The 16,435-nt window shown below is 42.6% G+C and overlaps 2 protein-coding genes across 5 annotated transcripts; one reads left to right on the top strand and one right to left on the bottom strand.

Moving 5' to 3' along the window:
- On the top strand, window positions 1-9,273 carry tmprss4a (transmembrane serine protease 4a). 2 transcript variants are annotated; one of them, XM_041940474.1, is made up of 13 exons: window positions 1-350; window positions 4,171-4,225; window positions 4,372-4,515; window positions 4,743-4,895; window positions 5,002-5,128; window positions 5,236-5,355; window positions 5,969-6,012; window positions 6,321-6,483; window positions 6,594-6,757; window positions 7,217-7,312; window positions 7,432-7,574; window positions 7,745-7,897; window positions 7,987-9,273. In XM_041940474.1, the coding sequence occupies exons 1-13, from the start codon at window positions 345-347 to the stop codon at window positions 7,996-7,998; spliced, it is 1,380 nt and encodes a 459-aa protein (XP_041796408.1). In that variant the 5' UTR covers window positions 1-344; the 3' UTR covers window positions 7,999-9,273. The 2 variants fall into 2 exon arrangements, with proteins under 2 accessions (XP_041796408.1, XP_041796409.1); XM_041940475.1 differs by having other exon boundaries at window positions 331-459.
- A 503-nt stretch (window positions 9,274-9,776) lies between these two features.
- On the bottom strand, window positions 9,777-16,241 carry mre11a (MRE11 homolog A, double strand break repair nuclease). Of its 3 annotated transcripts, none has more exons than XM_041940689.1 (20): window positions 16,195-16,241; window positions 15,694-15,774; window positions 15,363-15,495; window positions 15,082-15,242; window positions 14,909-14,996; window positions 14,631-14,772; window positions 14,412-14,526; window positions 13,840-14,025; window positions 13,566-13,737; window positions 13,185-13,265; window positions 12,973-13,102; window positions 12,774-12,874; window positions 12,508-12,678; window positions 11,938-11,997; window positions 11,674-11,854; window positions 11,041-11,127; window positions 10,826-10,890; window positions 10,652-10,713; window positions 10,452-10,548; window positions 9,777-10,180 (listed from the first exon to the last, which is right to left on the bottom strand). In XM_041940689.1, exons 2-20 carry the CDS (start codon window positions 15,711-15,713, stop codon window positions 10,139-10,141), a joined length of 2,094 nt encoding a protein of 697 aa, XP_041796623.1. In that variant the 5' UTR covers window positions 15,714-15,774; window positions 16,195-16,241; the 3' UTR covers window positions 9,777-10,138. The 3 variants fall into 3 exon arrangements, with proteins under 3 accessions (XP_041796623.1, XP_041796622.1, XP_041796621.1); XM_041940688.1 differs by lacking the exon at window positions 16,195-16,241 and adding an exon at window positions 15,956-16,188; XM_041940687.1 differs by lacking the exon at window positions 16,195-16,241 and adding an exon at window positions 15,968-16,188.
- Between the last annotated feature and the right edge of the window lie 194 nt (window positions 16,242-16,435).

The raw sequence follows: 16,435 nt of genomic DNA, 5'->3' as shown, positions 1-16,435 counted from the left end.
GTTTCGTCAGCAGGGCTTGGTCATTCAAAAACAACTCTCTGAATCTGTGGAGCGCAGGAACACAACGCTACACACCAGCAAGTCAGACACCCTTCAAGCCAGATTTAGTTACACTGCCAGAGAAAGAAAAGGTGAGAGAGAGAGAAAGAAGAGAGACTGAATCAAACCCGGTTTTGTAGTTTAAGTCAGAGAAAAGGGAGGGTGAAGAAGAGAGTGGACCGAGGACTTACCGTGGACAGTGACTTACTGGGGAGTCCCACCTCCAGAGAGGGAGGGCAGTGTTTACTCTGTGTTCACTGTCAAAAGAGGTGCAACTGGGCCTCACGAAGAAAGACAACTACATCATGTGGGTGAGTCCATCTGGAAGCAGAATCAACATGTTCATTGAGAAGATGGCAAGTCAGGTCACTGCTTTGCATTGGAGGCGCCATTTGAATATCGTCATCACTACATATCCTGGTAACATGTTTGTTATCATAATGTGTACTGTACAAAGGTCATACTAAATGTAGCCTTTGTTTGTTAACTCGTGTCTAGCCAGTTCCTGCAGTGTAGCAGCTATGTTGCATGTTGGATATGCTATCTGCATCTACATGGGAGCATTATACAGTCGCACAGCTGTAGCTGATATGTTTAGACATATGTTGCCTTGTGCAGTATATACAGTATCTAGTAAAAGGTGTGGGATCAGTAGTAGCTACTGCTGCAGGGAGGTAGAAACATGCACCCAGCTGATACTCATTAGTTTTATTTGATTTGTGTGGAAAGAACAGCTACCTGTAGGACAGACTAGATAGCAAAATCTTCCTTCCACTTCTTCCAGCCCAAAGACATGCTGGTTAGGTTAATTTGCAACGTCTGTAGGTGTGAGCTTGAATGGTCATCCAACATGTCATGCATAGCTTCTCAGAAGCCCTTTTGTGAACGTTTCAGTTATGAGGAACATAATCCAACAAAACAGAGAAGCAGCGAGGGTAACACCTCGTTTGAACAAAAGGTTTACCATGTCAAGGCTTGTGTCTGTCAGAGGCTGACCCAGTTGTGCTTTTTTGCTGGGGCAGTTCCACTAATACTTGGTTAACTGGCTAGAGTCCACTTCATAGGTCAGTCTGACTCAAACAAAATCAGGTAAAACATGTTAGATGATGATGCAGAAGTAAGACAATAGACATGCTCATGCTTGGCTAATGCCACATGATTGTTTTGAAATATTGCCCTGTCTGGCTCATGAAATGGTTTATGTAAGTCTTGGTACCAATGGCGACATTTGTGCTTTTCAGTGGCCGCCATCATCATACTGGCTGTCATGGCATGAACAGATAACATGAACAGATCAGCCATCTTTCTGGTTTCCCAGGTTGGATGGGCCTCCCATTTTTTTGTGCTGTCTCATTTAATCCTGCCATTTTTGCTCTCCCACTTATTCAAGTCATACTGTATACTATCAGGTGATGATGACCTAGTTTCTCCTACTGTTTTTTTTTTTCAGCGATGAGTATGTGTGATTTTTTTTTTTTTGAGGGTGTGTTAGAGTCAAATTATTAGTGTCTACTGAGGGCTCGCTCTTATGCAGGTTTTGTAAATCTGCAAATCTGTATCTGTTTTAGGCTCCATATGCTGTACTGTATCGCATCAGTGCGACTGATAATTGATGACGCTTCGGTCTTTTGGGGAAATTGAGAAGAATCACGTTACATCCGGTTACATAAAGTGAAAAAGTATATGGCTATAAACTAATTGTATGAAACAAGCTAGCATTTTTACTGCAAGTGAGTACAACACTTACGTTACATACAAAAATGCTGCAGGGCTTAAGGCACATAAGTGAAACACTGCTTATTTCAGAAAAAAGAAATATGAGAGAGATTTGACGACATGGCATGCAACGCAAAGGATAAAGTGTCTGGGTCTTTGACGTGTGCAGCTTTTATGCTTTAAGATGGACGTGATCATTTAAAATGCTGTCTTATATAAGAGTGTCTCAGGGAATTTCCAAGCAAAACAGTAGGGACCGGCAGAGCTGATTCATGGCAGGATAAGGACAGCCACCCACCCCCCAAAAAAACCTGTCCAGCAGAATTCCCCTCTCTCTTTATAGAGTACATACACTTTACTTGTTCCCCGTACTTGACTGACAAGAGCTGGCTGTGGACATGAAACAGCCACATCGGCCATTATTTTCACAGAGAGATGCTTTCAGAACCTCACTTTTGAGCACTTCCTTTAATTGAAGTAATTACAGCAGAGCGAACCTGACAGCAAAGAAATATGAAAATCAGGGAATTTACCGAATACTTTAAAGCAGAAGTGAAAATTAGACAACACTTTGTACTGTGACAGTGTTCCTCATTTAGTCATCAAAGATTATGCACGAGATGCACACAAAGCATCAATAAACATCTGTAAAACAAACAACAACTGTATACTGGAAGCATGTTTGTAGTTCAAACAATGAACGGAAAGATGTAAGAACAAGCCAAAGGAAGAACAGCAGGTAGGCAAAAGTGCTCTTCAAACCATTACTCAGTAACTGTATATACCATCTGCTGAAATCCTCCAATGGGCCAGGTAGCAGCCATACTGATGTGAAACATGAGCTATAATGCTGTAAGAATAAAAGCACACACATGCTTCACTATCTATCTGCCATAGATGTAAAGATCTCTCAGAGCTGGTAGGGATTCAGTCACTTGTTGTGTCCAAAATTCAGGCCAGAAATGTACCCTTGTTTAGCGAGATATTGTGGTTTAAAGTCAACCTATGTTTTGGAGGTATTTGCTTGCCATCTTCAGCTAGCTTAACGTTAGCCCCGCTGACAGCAGGTAAACAGCACCAAACTGAAGCCACAGGGTTCACACACCCTCCAACTCTGAACAATGTGACTCCTGAATGCTGATGTACCAGTTTTTTTTTTTTTTTTAGCTTAAACCAGTCAAGAAAAGACAACATTTAAAGAGTACTTACCAGGAGTTGCATCTTTCTTATTTTGGCCACACACCGCCAGTGCTAAGCTAACATCCCCGACCCGTCGCTCCACTGAAGGGGCCAAACTGACCATCAAAGAGCAAAGATTATTTGAGGGCAACTTCCTGTATATATAAATGCAAATGTTTGGGATTTTATGAGACTTTAATGGGTCAAGTGCTAGGTTAGATCTTAGGAAGGACCTACCATCATGGGCCATGTCCTTCAGTGCAGTGATTCCCATCATGGAACCAGGCCAGGACCTAACAGGGGGCCACAACATACTGTAAATGATGAAAAAGCAGAAGGAAAGAGACCTTTCTGCTACACAGATATTTGTTTTGTTTTTTTCTCAAGTATTATTTTACCCCTTCAAGCCTCATTTTAATTTTTCAGGGGAAAATAATCTGAGAGGAAAATCACTCAATTGTTGCCGCTGTACTGGGACATAACTAAAATGACTCATTTTGTAATCTACCCTACACATTACACACACAAAACAGACAGAAATGTACATTATGCAATTATGCAACTGAGATACAGCTGATATCTTGCTCAAGGCTACCATAGTAGCATGGGGCTTTAACGTGGTTCCTGTTCCTGAACGGCAGCCACCCCTCTCACTGTACCGTCCTGCATCATTACAGGGTGTCAATATCAGTTGCATTTGAATGGAGGACTCACGGGGTCCCAACAGACCGTGCCACACTACACCCCACGATACTGTATAGTCACATCAGATCACTTTCATGGTGGGGTCTGTCTGATAACAGATTATGGGAACTGCCTGGAGCATATGGAGTGGCTGCCATATGGGTATAAGGTGACAATTCATAGTAGCACACTATGTTCCTTGTGTGCATGATGGGTAATCCTTCTTGGCTCCTCCCATGGATAGACATTGTATTGTACACCTGTTTTGCACGTGGCTCAAGTGTTCTATGCTTTGCAGGATTTTTGGACAGGTGTAATTCATTCTCAAATATATTTGGACAACCAGATGTAGATAAACACAAAAAGTCACATGCAAACTGCAGATGACAGCTTGGATAATTACACTGAAACCTGCACACACAATTACACAATCACCTAAACCTCCACCTAGACGCACACACTGTATATTTTCACTCAAGCCATGCAATGCACACTGTTGTTTCGACACCTGTGCTCATCTTGTCTAATGCAACTTTGTTATTCTGTCCTCAGACAATCGTCCAGGTGCCTGAAGAAAGCACAAGACCATTGAATCACAGGCAGCCAGGTAAGGTGCAACGATGGAGGATTTATTTATGAATAATAAATACGCAGAAACTATAGTGTAGGATAGTACTAAGAAGTAGCAGCACTTTTTTTCTCTTGATTCATTCCCTCCATTGCTACGCCTCTTTTTCTCTCTCTTCATTCCAGTGGTTCCAAAGCCAGGTCGCCACAGAAGGCCCATGACGGCTCCAAAGCCTAAGAAAGACAAGGCGTCTAAGACGAAGACAGTGTTGCTCACTGTCTTGACAGTTGTGGTGTTACTAGGCATACTGGCCACCGCAGTATACTTCAGTGAGTCACAGTTCCTGACATTAGTTTTCCCCCTCCAAGGAAATACACATACACCACAGGATTGCATCATATTTCTGTTTCTGTATCAGCCATACAAGTGACACATGTTTTGCAAAGGTGTATTCGTGACAGGATTATGTGACTATCTATCAAATCATCCAAGCAAAGTGTTGCTCTAACCTCCGTTCTGTCCTTCTCTGCCAATGTGCCACTCCTTTTCCCTGCAGTTAAACAGCTGATTGACAGCAAATATTTCTTCTGCAAGCATTCCGTGAAGTTCATCCCAATAGACCAGGCATGTGACGGGAAAAAGGACTGTGCAAAAGGGGAGGATGAAATTACCTGTGTGGCTGGCTTTAAAGTCAACACTACCTATCCAGGTAAAACAAACACTTGACTCTGTCTCCCTTGGTCATCGCAAAAACAAAGCCTGGGAATATAATACGACTCCTCTTTTCTTCCTCTCTGTGCCACCCGTCCCTCCAGTGCGTCTCACGTCAGCTCGCCATGTCCTGCAGGTGTACAGTCCTGGCTCAGGCTGGCGGAGTGTGTGTGGCGATGACTGGACCCAGCAGCACACACAGACGGCATGCAAGCAACTGGGATACACAAAGTGAGTTCACACCCACCAAGGATGAATAGACTGTGTTGCAAATTTAATGCGCGGGTTATCTGAAATTAAGCCTTGCATCGTCCCCCGTCTGTCTTCTGTCTTACCAGGGAACCTCGGAGCACCAGTGTCCCAGTGGACGTTTTGATATCTTCCCTGAAAACCGGACCTTTCACAACTGTCAGGCCAGGGACCACGACCACACTCATACATCAGGCTACCATTGACCGGTGAGCAAGGCAGCGCATCTGTCATCAAATGGGGAAATTAAACTTTTTAAATGTCACAGTTCATGGCATTATTTGTCCCTGCTGCACAGATCTGAAGTCATCTAAAAAACAGTGATGTTTAGGAAATTCTTACTGTGCGCTGTTGCTTTTGACATTACTTTAATGTCAAGGCCGATAAAGACACAGCTGCTGACAGAGAGCTGAATCCCCGGTGAACTAGAAAGTGGACATTGTATTCAAAAAGAAATCATATTATTCACTTCTTTCCTCCATACCTCCTATCTCTGTTAAAAAAAACACACACATTTAGTTTCTCTTTCTCTTTCAGCTTTGAATGTTCTCTGCTGCCTCATAGTGCCCTTCTCACGGTTTCTGTTCCTAAAAAGACAGAAACTTCCACAGTTTTTGTTCCCTCTCTATTTCAACCCTATGGAAGTGAACAAAACAGCCAAATTATTGACGCAAACAGAGCAGAACAGAAATAGAGAGAGAAAGTTCAGCACGGGGGTCAGTTAGGTCAGTGTTCGACTGTGTGTTTTGCCTGTTTGCCCAACTAATTGAGGGACATGTGTTACTCTAAATATTTGACGGATGCCTTTTTTTTCCCCAACAGCAATGAATGCAGATCCAGATCTGTGGTATCTTTGTCCTGTTCGGGTGAGTTTTATTGTCAGAAAAGCAACCACCGTCACTAACATTGTTTACAGTTTCAAGAGGCAGAGCTGTGTGACCAGTTTCACAATAACAGGCTCCTGCATGTCTGTGGAAAAACTCTTTCTTAGCAACATATGACGAACTAGTTCACTTTATCCTCATGACAAATCATACAGGGGGAAAAGAAGCTTGTCTAATCCAAACTTTACTGTTTGAATAGAGGGATCAAGATGGGTAAATCAGCAAAGACTAAGCTAAAAGGTAGAAGGAAATGCTCTTTGAAAATAACTAGAAACCTTTGTTTTTTTCAGACTGTGGACAGGTGGCCTCTCAGGACCGTATTGTTGGGGGTACAGATGCTCTCATTGAGGACTGGCCCTGGCAGGTTAGCCTGCAGGTTGGAGGCAGCCATATCTGCGGAGGCTCTCTGGTGTCACCGCATTGGGTTGTCACTGCTGCCCACTGCTTTACTGAGTCAGTATAGTTTCCGTATATATACTGTTTCCACTGCACTTCCTTTGTGGTTAACGTTTAATACATCCTCACACTCCCTCATTGCTCTCTTTTTCTGGGCCCTTCAACAGTAAAAAGGAGCTGAGTCGCTGGAGAGTTGTGTCAGGCCAGACATACATGGGCTCACTGGGAGGCTCCTATGTGGACAGGATCATCGTAAACGGAGACTACAATCCGGCTCAAAACGATTATGACATAGCAATGATGAGACTCAGCAGCCCGATCAGTGTTGGAGGTTAGAGTTCAGTTTAATACTGATAAAAAACACACAGACAGAAATCACTGCCCATTACTGATTAATGATTATATTTATGAGCACATTGGTTATTTAACCTGGAACAGTCTGTTGTTGAAATTTAAACCTGAGCAGTTCTGATAAGAACAAGTGAAGACATATATTCAGTAGGCTTTACTCTACTGCCCTCCACTGGTGGATATGCCAAACAACAAACTCTTCACTATAGATACTGTAAATCAGAATCAGAATGGGCTTTATTGGCCAAGTATGTGTGCACATACAAGGAATTTGACTCCGCTTTAAACATTGCAAAGAATATACTTGCATAGGAAAAAAGCCATTCAATTCAGCCAGTGTGACCACTCAGTAGTTTTAACTGTACCTTTCAACTGCCAAAGCTATGACAAAAGCAAAGGCTAACATTTTCAAAATGAATGCACTGCCCCTGTCTTTCAGCGAGCCGCATGCCGGTTTGTCTACCTCCTAATGCCTTTGGCCTTCGAGCCGGAGACACCATGACTGTGACTGGCTGGGGACACCTGAAGGAAAACGGTGAGAAACCCTACAAAAACCTCATCATCGTCATCAACTGCCACCTTGTGATCAAGAAAAGACAACTCGTCTGAAGTTACCTCTATAACTCAGACGTTGCATGTCTGTTCTTTCCTCAGGTAAGGTTCATCCTTCGCTGCAGAAGGCCTCCGTCCCTCTCATAGACCGGACTACGTGTTCCAGCCCCACAGTGTATGGTGCTTCCATTACTCCAAGGATGATCTGTGCTGGTTATCTGGAGGGAAAGGTGGATGCCTGCCAGGTAACTGAACCACTGACAATAATATTATAACCTAACAACTACATTTATAATGTTTTACACTGGATCCATCTCAAGTTATACTTGTATAGGCTTGCAGTTCAGTATTAGTAGCAGTTTGTAGAATGAATGGTTTGAGTATTAAAATGTTATTGTGCTGTTATGAATCCCAGGGGGACAGTGGGGGTCCTTTGGTGCACTTCACCTCCTCTCAGTGGCATCTGGTAGGAGTGGTGAGCTGGGGCGTCGGCTGTGGCCAGGCGAGAAAGCCAGGTGTCTACCACAACGTTGAAGAGACGCTAAGCTGGATTCACACAGTCATCGACGTAAGTGTGTGGTGTTAGAGGTGTGTTAGTAAGGTCAGTTTTATTTGGCAAAACAAATACTCAACTAATGTTTTACTTCATGTCTCCAGAAAAACCCCTGAGGTCCTCCATCCACCACGAGACTGCAGTCCAGTCCAGCTGGGACAGACCGTGAAACTGAAAAAACACTTTGGTTTCATTGTGGTTTACTGAGAGACTGATGGAGAGAAAAGGGGAAGTGGAAGATCGAGCTCAGCAGCAATGCAGATGAACTGTTAAACACAGCCTTATGCATGAACACACACACACAAAAACTTTTTTTAGGTGTGGTTTGTACCATTTCAGGTTCTTATCTCAGGGGACAAGTATATCTATGTTGTTTTGGTATGTGTCGCTGTCTTGTCTGGGACGTTTTTAGCTTTTACAGTGTTGTAATCTGACAAACCCAAACCACTGACTCCAATGTCTTTTAAAAAGATTATTATCAATTTAAAATGCTGCTGTTGACATGATGATTTAGCAACAAGTGTACAAATGGTGTAAGTGTGAAGACTAGGCTGGCAGACATAATGTACTTGATTACTATTCGCTATGATTTTGGATGTGCAATGTGATATGAGGGTTCATATGGTACAGAAAAGCAACGAGAGACAGGGTAAACCTGTATTATGCTAAAGCCATCAGACATCAGTGTGAAGCCCCAGGTTAGTATCATCAGTGATGCAAAGTCCAGGAGTTTAACGCATTGATGGTGCTGATTCAGTTGATCTGATGCGTGTCCGTATTAAAGGGCAAATGCACCTTTTCACAGCACAGATGTGTGCTTTTGCTCCTACCACACATCGACTTATACGAGCACTTTAAGTGGAAAGTGAAAATTACTTGACGTTGCTGCGAGTACTCAACTCAAGGAACTAGTCTACTGATGCACTGAAGACTATAACTTAAATAACACTGGTATGTGTTCACAGGACCTCCACACTGAGTGCAATCAGATATGCTTTGTGCCTTCAGAGAACTCAGACCGTGGCCAGAATATTTGCTTTCACATTTAAAAGGAGGGAGCATCGTATGTAAATATGTGCATCTATTTGTAGCAAAGTAACAGAATTCATTAACCTGTATTTTTTGTTTATTTATGATCTCTGGTCTATAGAGACTGACACTAATTAAGTATAAATTGGCACTTTTAAATTAAAAAAATAATAGTTAACATATGGTATTATACTATATGATATTTAAAAAAAATTGGGACAAGAACAGCGTTTCTTTTAAGGTTTGCCTACAGTTTGGTGAGTGCCATGGTGGCTGATATCATTTGACTATCTATGTTATGTTTTGTTGATTTTTATGTACCTGTAAAATAGGTTGTCAATGCAATAAAGGCATTCTTCTTTAACTTAGCCAGTCGTGTTGTCCTCGTTCCACGCAGACACACCCTCTGACTCAAAGTTAACAAAAGGAACAACAACAGGATTTATGGAAATCCAGGAGATGATGCAAATGACAAATTTCATGCACAATCAATGGTATATCCCTTAAACATACAGTTTGGGTGAAGTTTTAAATATCTGCCTTGCCATGCTGCATCTTGAAAGATCTTAAGTGTGAAAAATTTACTGCACCTTCACGTCTCTGACTCCACTCTTCCAGTGTCACCCAGAGCCTTTAACTTGATTATACCGCCCCCCTATGGTGGACAGATGTCATTTTCTTTGTGTGACTAGCTTTCCAACTTTACCTTCTCCTTTGCATTTGTACCTTGAATAGCTTCAGAATCAGTTTTAGCAGCAACGCAGCAGGAAAAAAAAGTATTTGGTGTTAAGACTCTGATAATTAGGAGGAATGTAAACAGACACAGGCTTTAACTCAAAAACAAAGAGTCATCCTTATATGAAAAAACATTTATTTCCTGAATATCAGAGAACTACAAAAGCCACGACAAAACCCAACATGGATCAGTGTTGATGTACAGCAGCAGATGCGCTCCACCTGTTGGTGCGTTCAGGTGGTGGCTAATAAATGAGGTTGTGAAAACTGCCACCTCCACCTTGTCCCCTTATAGCCTTTATCTTAAGCCCCTCATCAGAACTGACTGACTGGATTAGTTTATGCTAAGCAACAGTAGCTGCTCAACTTAATTATTTAGTGGCAACATTAAGTAGACTGCATACTGAGAAAACTGAAACATGCACTTAGAAGTCACTGCAGAAACACTGCAGCAGCTCACTTGCTAATTAGCATTTATGTAGTGTGTCACTGTTATCTCCGTGAACTAAAGCTGGGGCCTTTGAATGGGTTATCCTGCATCAGAATAAAAAAAAAAGAGATGAAGATGGAAAAACGATTAAAATGTTGGTCAGGGAGAACTGAAGAGTTAATCAAGTTCATTTTTAGCAAGAAAGTCTGAAATGGATTGTGCGGGGGGTACACATTGTTGCTAGAAATGTAATAAAAAAACAATATGTTTACATAGTTATCCCACTTCACAGTCCAGTTCACCAACAGAAAAACAATCACATAATCCCCAGCACTGCAGACACATGCCATATCATTTACACTGATCTCCTCTTACCTCATCATCATCACTGTCATCAAATGCAACTCCTCTAGAAGACTGGCTCTGGCTCTGAGAGCTGTACTTCGTGAAGGATGACGACGATGATGCTGCTCTGTGGTAGAAAGAAAATATTTATATGTATTTTAAAACATAAGGCTGGTGGAGGTTTTTCCTGTCTTGAAGGGCTGGATTACCGCTGACTGAATCAAACATACCTTGGCGGGGGTCGGGTAGCTTTCATTACAGGCATATCTTCATCTGAGTCATCAATGGTCATCTGGGGATGGATGAAGATGAGACGCAGGGTTGGAGGATAGTAGAGTTAACATACAGACTAATATAAGGAGGTGTGTGTGTTTACTGTATGTGCGTGTTTTCACTTGACACACTTCATCTGCTGTGTAAGACGTGGCGGCTCCAGTCCGAGACGATCTCTGGGATGTAGCTTGAAACGCTGAAGAATAAGGTAAAAAGAAGACACATTGAAGGAAACAGACTCATACTCTGATAAAACACCAGGTTTCTCTGTGATGCCTTAGTCTGGCACTTTGCTGTATACAGAACATTAACTTGTCCACAGATCATCACGCTCACACTCTCCTACCTTGCATAATGTTTCTGCTTTGTGCTGTTGCTGAGGATTTCTGGGAGCGGCCCCGACCGGCTGGCTTCGGTTCAGAGGAAGCTGCACCTGGATGGACAGATGAAGGATTTATGATGCACAACATCAGTGTACACAGTCGTTTGCTTTTTGCTGCATTAAATGAGCCGTTGCTCATTACTGAGCTTTGTTTAACAGTGGACTTTTCCCCGTTCTACCACATCAGTGTCAAAATACAAAAATTCAGGACAAAAAAAAAAAAAATCACACAGTGAAAACCTGGTATTTTCTGTAAAAAAATCTCATACATTGCAACTGTACAGTCTGAGATCTAAGAATTTCATTTCCAATTAATCCAGCAGATGCACATTCTGTTTGACTGATGTCTCTTAATCTGTTTGCAGTTATGTATATGTAGTGTGTATACAGAGCATTAACACTGGTTCTGTTTCGCCCTTCACAGCAACCATCATGTTTGGTCCAAGCTGCCTCTCAGACGCTCAGTGGTGTATTTGCTCTGTGTCACTGCCTTGTGCCAAGCCTCCCTTCTTGAATAAACCTTTGGAATATGTATTTACCACTGTGTATGCTCCTCTACCTCACTTCGTAATTGTGACAGATAATACAGTAACTCACCTCTCCCCCGCCCCCGGCCACCCCGGCCCCTGCCTCCTCGCCCTCTGCCTCTGGTCGGAGGAGGGAACGGGACCGAGCCTTCGTCAGAGTCCATAGCGACATCAGCAACCTCATCGGACATGTCCAGGTGTCCAGGGTCATTGCCACGCTCCTGACGGTGAGCTTTAGCTCTGCTGATAGCCTGAGAAGGAGAGAGATAAAGCTCACACAGATAGACACAGCAGACAGCACAACATGTCAGGCTTCTCTGCATCCATTACTTACCTCTTTGATTTCATTCTCTTCCTCAGCTGTGTTCTTTTTGGAGTCTCTGAATCGTTGGATCTGATAATGTAAAAACAAGCACTATTACAGTGACTACGTGTACATGCACAAAATATTCCAATTAACGCCTTGATTCCAAAAAAGACAATATTCCTAACAAGCCATTTACACGGCAAATGAAAATTACTACCTCCTTGAAAAGGTTGCCATATTTGCGTATATCCAAAAACCTACTGATATCCAAGTCAAAATGGTTAAAAGTAGGTGAGTTTCTCCTCCTGACCAGAAATGTGGTGGTTACTTTGTGCATGCATCTCTGTCGTCTAGGCTACACACAGAGCTGACCATGAACAGCAAACGGGGGTAAAAACCTCCGAATGAGACCTATATTCTAAATGTGTTGTACTGTATACACGTCCATAAGAATGCTCCTAAAACAAGAATAATATCGGCATATCCCACATGTCTTACCTGGAAAATGCTCCGTTCAGAATAATGCCTAACTCAGAAAATCCAACCTGTGCTGTTTACATTTATGAAATTTGACCAAAATTAGACCCCACCCATTACCTCTGTGTCTATATCCTGCTCTGTGGTGACTCCTCTGGCCTGGAGGTGGCGCTGTGTCTTCTCTAACTGGTAAGTGATCAGCTCCTCAATGGCGTCTTTCTCATCTTTGTCTACAAACTCCTGAATGGCCTTCCCCATGCCCTGCTCGGTCAGGAGGGACAGCTGCACTGTCTGTGAAGATATGCACACACAGAATACACAACACAAGAAAATAAGCGGTATGACACCCTGTAAATATGAGACTGTGAATCAGTGTGTGGCAGCACCTGTTCAGCTGCCTCAAAGTACTGTTTAACCAGGTCCTCCACTCTCAGCCCCTCAACTGCTGTGGTTTTTAACAGTTTGCTGTAGTCAACGTTGACCTCGTCTGAAAAGCACAATGATTGAATCGTCAAACAGGCAATACTTTATCGATCTACGATGCGTACTGCAGATCCAGAGATATGTATTTAGTCCACATCAGACCTTTAACGCCCTCCTTTTGCTCGCGACGTCTGAGAAAGTGAATGATGTCTTTTGGGTTGGCCACATGTTCCACAAACTTCTGGCTGAAGCGAGATGTGTTGAACGCCTCGAAGCCTCCACTGTAGTCCACCTGGGGAAGGTGATGAAGAGGATGATTTTGAAAGGAGCGTGAATATAAAGGTGTGCACACACGTGAGGTGGGTAAATCTTACCCTCAGGCGGATAAGAGGTTTCTCTGGGGTGAGCGGGCATCCGAGTCGTTCTCTTTCAGCTTCTTCTAACATCTCTGTGACCTGCAGAATGGCAGACAGACAGAAAAAAAGATACAAGGGGGCAGATGGGGGTTCCCACACATTTTTACCAATGACTTTTCAAAACTTCTCCATAACTTTTCCACAATATTCTACCACATTTCCATGACTTTAAGTACTTTAAAATAAGATGGCTTATAGAGCAATCATAGTGTCCAATAATGATGCACACCACACACAGAAACACAACAATGCTATTGATTCCCTGAAAACCCTGCTAAGATGTCTGAGCAACAGATGTAAGACTGGCTCTACATGTTTGATGGTGACTGCAAGTGTTACCTTTGCATAGCACAAGTTCTCCACCTTCTTTGTGACCTGGGGTGTATCAGGCGTGAAGACGTCTTGGTAGTCAGCCAGCACCACATCCTGGATTAAGAACTGACGCACCGTCTTTAAGGGGATCTTTTCCAGGTTCATCTTGCGACCTTTCACCCTCAGCAGCCCTATGTGCCTAGATCCAAACAAACAGAGTAGTTTTCATCAACTGTGTCACGTCAAAACACACTCAGAATATGGAAATGATCATTCGCTGTGTGCAGGTGTCTATTTGTACTTCTTGGTAGCCTCTCCAGGGGACAGGGAGGTGGCTACCGAGCTGCCAGGCTGTGTCACATAAAAGAGCTGCTGTTCATTTCTGGTCGGTGTTATCAAACACTCATGCTCGTGGCCCCACACCACCAAGTCAAGAAAGTCGTCCAGGAACTGCTCAGGAATGTAGTTGGTGGGGCCATGCTTACTCCTAGAAAAAAAAAAACACAGACAGAAAATACATAGCAAATAAACAAACAGGATGACAACTGACACTGAAAAATAAAGCCATTTAAATCCTAAAATCACAATCTGGGTTTGGCTTTGTGAGGTAATGCAGAAAAGATTTACTAGTCCCAATACGTGGAGAACATGCCAACCTATTAATCTTAAAAAACACTGCCAAAATTTCAGATCTTCCCTCGCAGCTCACATCTTCTTTTCTGTCTAACTTCGTCTGAGATACAGAAACATAGAGTATGACAGTCTTTCAATATATCTCTAATGTTTTGAACACTTGGTACTGTGTGACGAAAATGTACAGCTCTTCCCTCGCAATGGTTTGGTCTCCAATAGAATACACATGCATGAACACACCTGTTCTGGTGGATGGCGAAGAGGTTAAACCAATCATCTTGCTCTTCTCTGGGGCGAAGCATGGTTACCTTATTGTTGACAAACATCCTGTACAAGCGCTCATCTGGGATGGAGCCTATACACACATTCACACACACACACAATTAAGACTGAAAAAACAATGTCTATTTGTCTCAATTCTACAAGAATGCAAACAAAGTATACACAAAACACACTTACCAAGACCATATAGGGCTATCTTAGAGGTGCCTTTCTGCAGGAGGACGGGACTAATCTCAACCTTCTCCACTGAACGGGAGTGACCGAAGTGATTGACGAGACCAGAAGCACTTAGCAGATCCAATGCACACAATCCTTCAGCCTAGAGGAAAATAAAGCAACTATGGTTTTAAAACAAGTATACAGGAACAACAAGACAGACGCACAAATGCACATACTTGCTTACAAAGATCTTGTGTTGGATCTAACACATTTCCTTCACGCTGGATGCAACTCACCCCAGTAGGATCATCGTGGTTACCGTGAATGCTGAATACAGGAATTGAGATGTTCAGGTTTTCATCCTGATAGTTAGCCCAGGGGAACCTACAACACATCAACACTGATGTAACATTCGTTCAACAAATACATTGTTTTGGAAGAATAACCGCACAAACACAGCAGAACTGACTGAGTCGTGTTGAAGTTGACAGTCTGATCGCTGAGAATGTTGAAGCGAATTGGCGAGTCTCCCATGCAGTATTGTCTTAGCATAGTGATGCAGTTGTGGAGGCACCGGCGTGATGGCTTGTTGTCATGGAACAAATCACCACCCAGCAGGATGAAATCTACCTGAAAGGTAAAAAAAAAAAAAAAAAAGCAGAGGGCATTTAGAACAGGTAGGCGTTGTTGATGTCCGTTTTGGTTTTCACCTCAGTCATGCATCTGACCCTCCACACAACTCGCACGCACCTGGTTTGTCTTGGCACATTTCAGGATCTCATCTAGGGTATTATAAGAGTCATTGCCACGGATAGCATCCTTTTCGAGGTAGCCGAGGTGAATATCTGTAGCAATCAGGATCTTGAAGGTATCCTCATCATCCCTAGAAAAAACACGCACTATACAGTCAAGAAGAAGAAACACAGCCCATACCTGGATATACAGTATCTGTACATTAGACTACACTGCACATTAGCTGGGTATAAACATCATTTATAATTCATTTGGACATTTCAGGAGATCTGATAAGAGAACAATAACAATACGTTTTGTTTTAAAGTAGTAATTTAAACAGACTCACAAGGTGTTCCCCGAAGACATGATGATAATGGGAATTTGAGAGGTCTGTTTGCACTTCACAGGTGGTCAGCAACAGGTTTCCCTGCACAAAATTATATCAATTTCAGAGAATGACACAAAAATATCAACTAATATTACAAATGCTCATGACGTATTCGAGGATCTTGGAAATACTAGCGATATTTAGCTATAGTTAGCTATACTTTGAGACAGCTAGGTATAGCTAACTAATAAGCAGTAGTAGTAGTAGTAACATAACTCACGGTAACTTGTACCTGAATGGTAACTTCCTGCGACGATGGTGAATTAACGTTAGCTTTCACTTTTGCTAGAAAAGTGCTGAGTGCCAGCTATCAGTGCGATAGCTAACACGAACTAAGCTTATGTTTACACTTCGGTTGGCCCTTACTTAGAATCAATATGTCTATTAAACGTTAATTAATTGATATTTTCTATGTACGCTATAAGCTACAACGTGTGAAAAACACTGCTTGAAACCCACCTCCTCTCTAACCCCCAGAATCGCTAAACTCTCCATAAAAATCCCGGCAAGTCTTGCAAACCCTCTACCCCGCCCCTCACTGATGGCTCACAGTTATTGTAGTTTTATTCTGAAGCATCAGCGTTCCAAACAGGACCATCTACGCGGAAGAAAAACTACATTTCCGGTAAGCAAATGAGGAGCATTTGTTTTAATCACAAAGGTGTGCCGATCATGCTGTGTCATAAACGAAACTGTTACT

The sequence above is a fragment of the Chelmon rostratus genome, chromosome 7 (genome assembly GCF_017976325.1).
Source record: "Chelmon rostratus isolate fCheRos1 chromosome 7, fCheRos1.pri, whole genome shotgun sequence".
Classification (NCBI taxonomy): Eukaryota; Metazoa; Chordata; class Actinopteri; order Chaetodontiformes; family Chaetodontidae; genus Chelmon; species Chelmon rostratus.
This window is presented reverse-complemented; position numbering and strand designations above follow the sequence as displayed.

Coding starts and splice junctions, on each gene's coding strand:
- tmprss4a (XM_041940474.1), top strand. Junction 6,013..6,320: donor GGTATCTTTGTCCTGTTCGG/GTGAGTTTTATT, acceptor TGTTTTTTTCAG/ACTGTGGACAGGTGGCCTCT. Junction 7,575..7,744: donor GAAAGGTGGATGCCTGCCAG/GTAACTGAACCA, acceptor TATGAATCCCAG/GGGGACAGTGGGGGTCCTTT.
- mre11a (XM_041940689.1), bottom strand. CDS start 15,713: ATGTCTTCGGGGAACACCTT. Junction 15,243..15,362: donor AATGTGCCAAGACAAACCAG/GTGCGTGCGAGT, acceptor TTTACCTTTCAG/GTAGATTTCATCCTGCTGGG. Junction 10,891..11,040: donor AAGCAGAAACATTATGCAAG/GTAGGAGAGTGT, acceptor CTTATTCTTCAG/CGTTTCAAGCTACATCCCAG.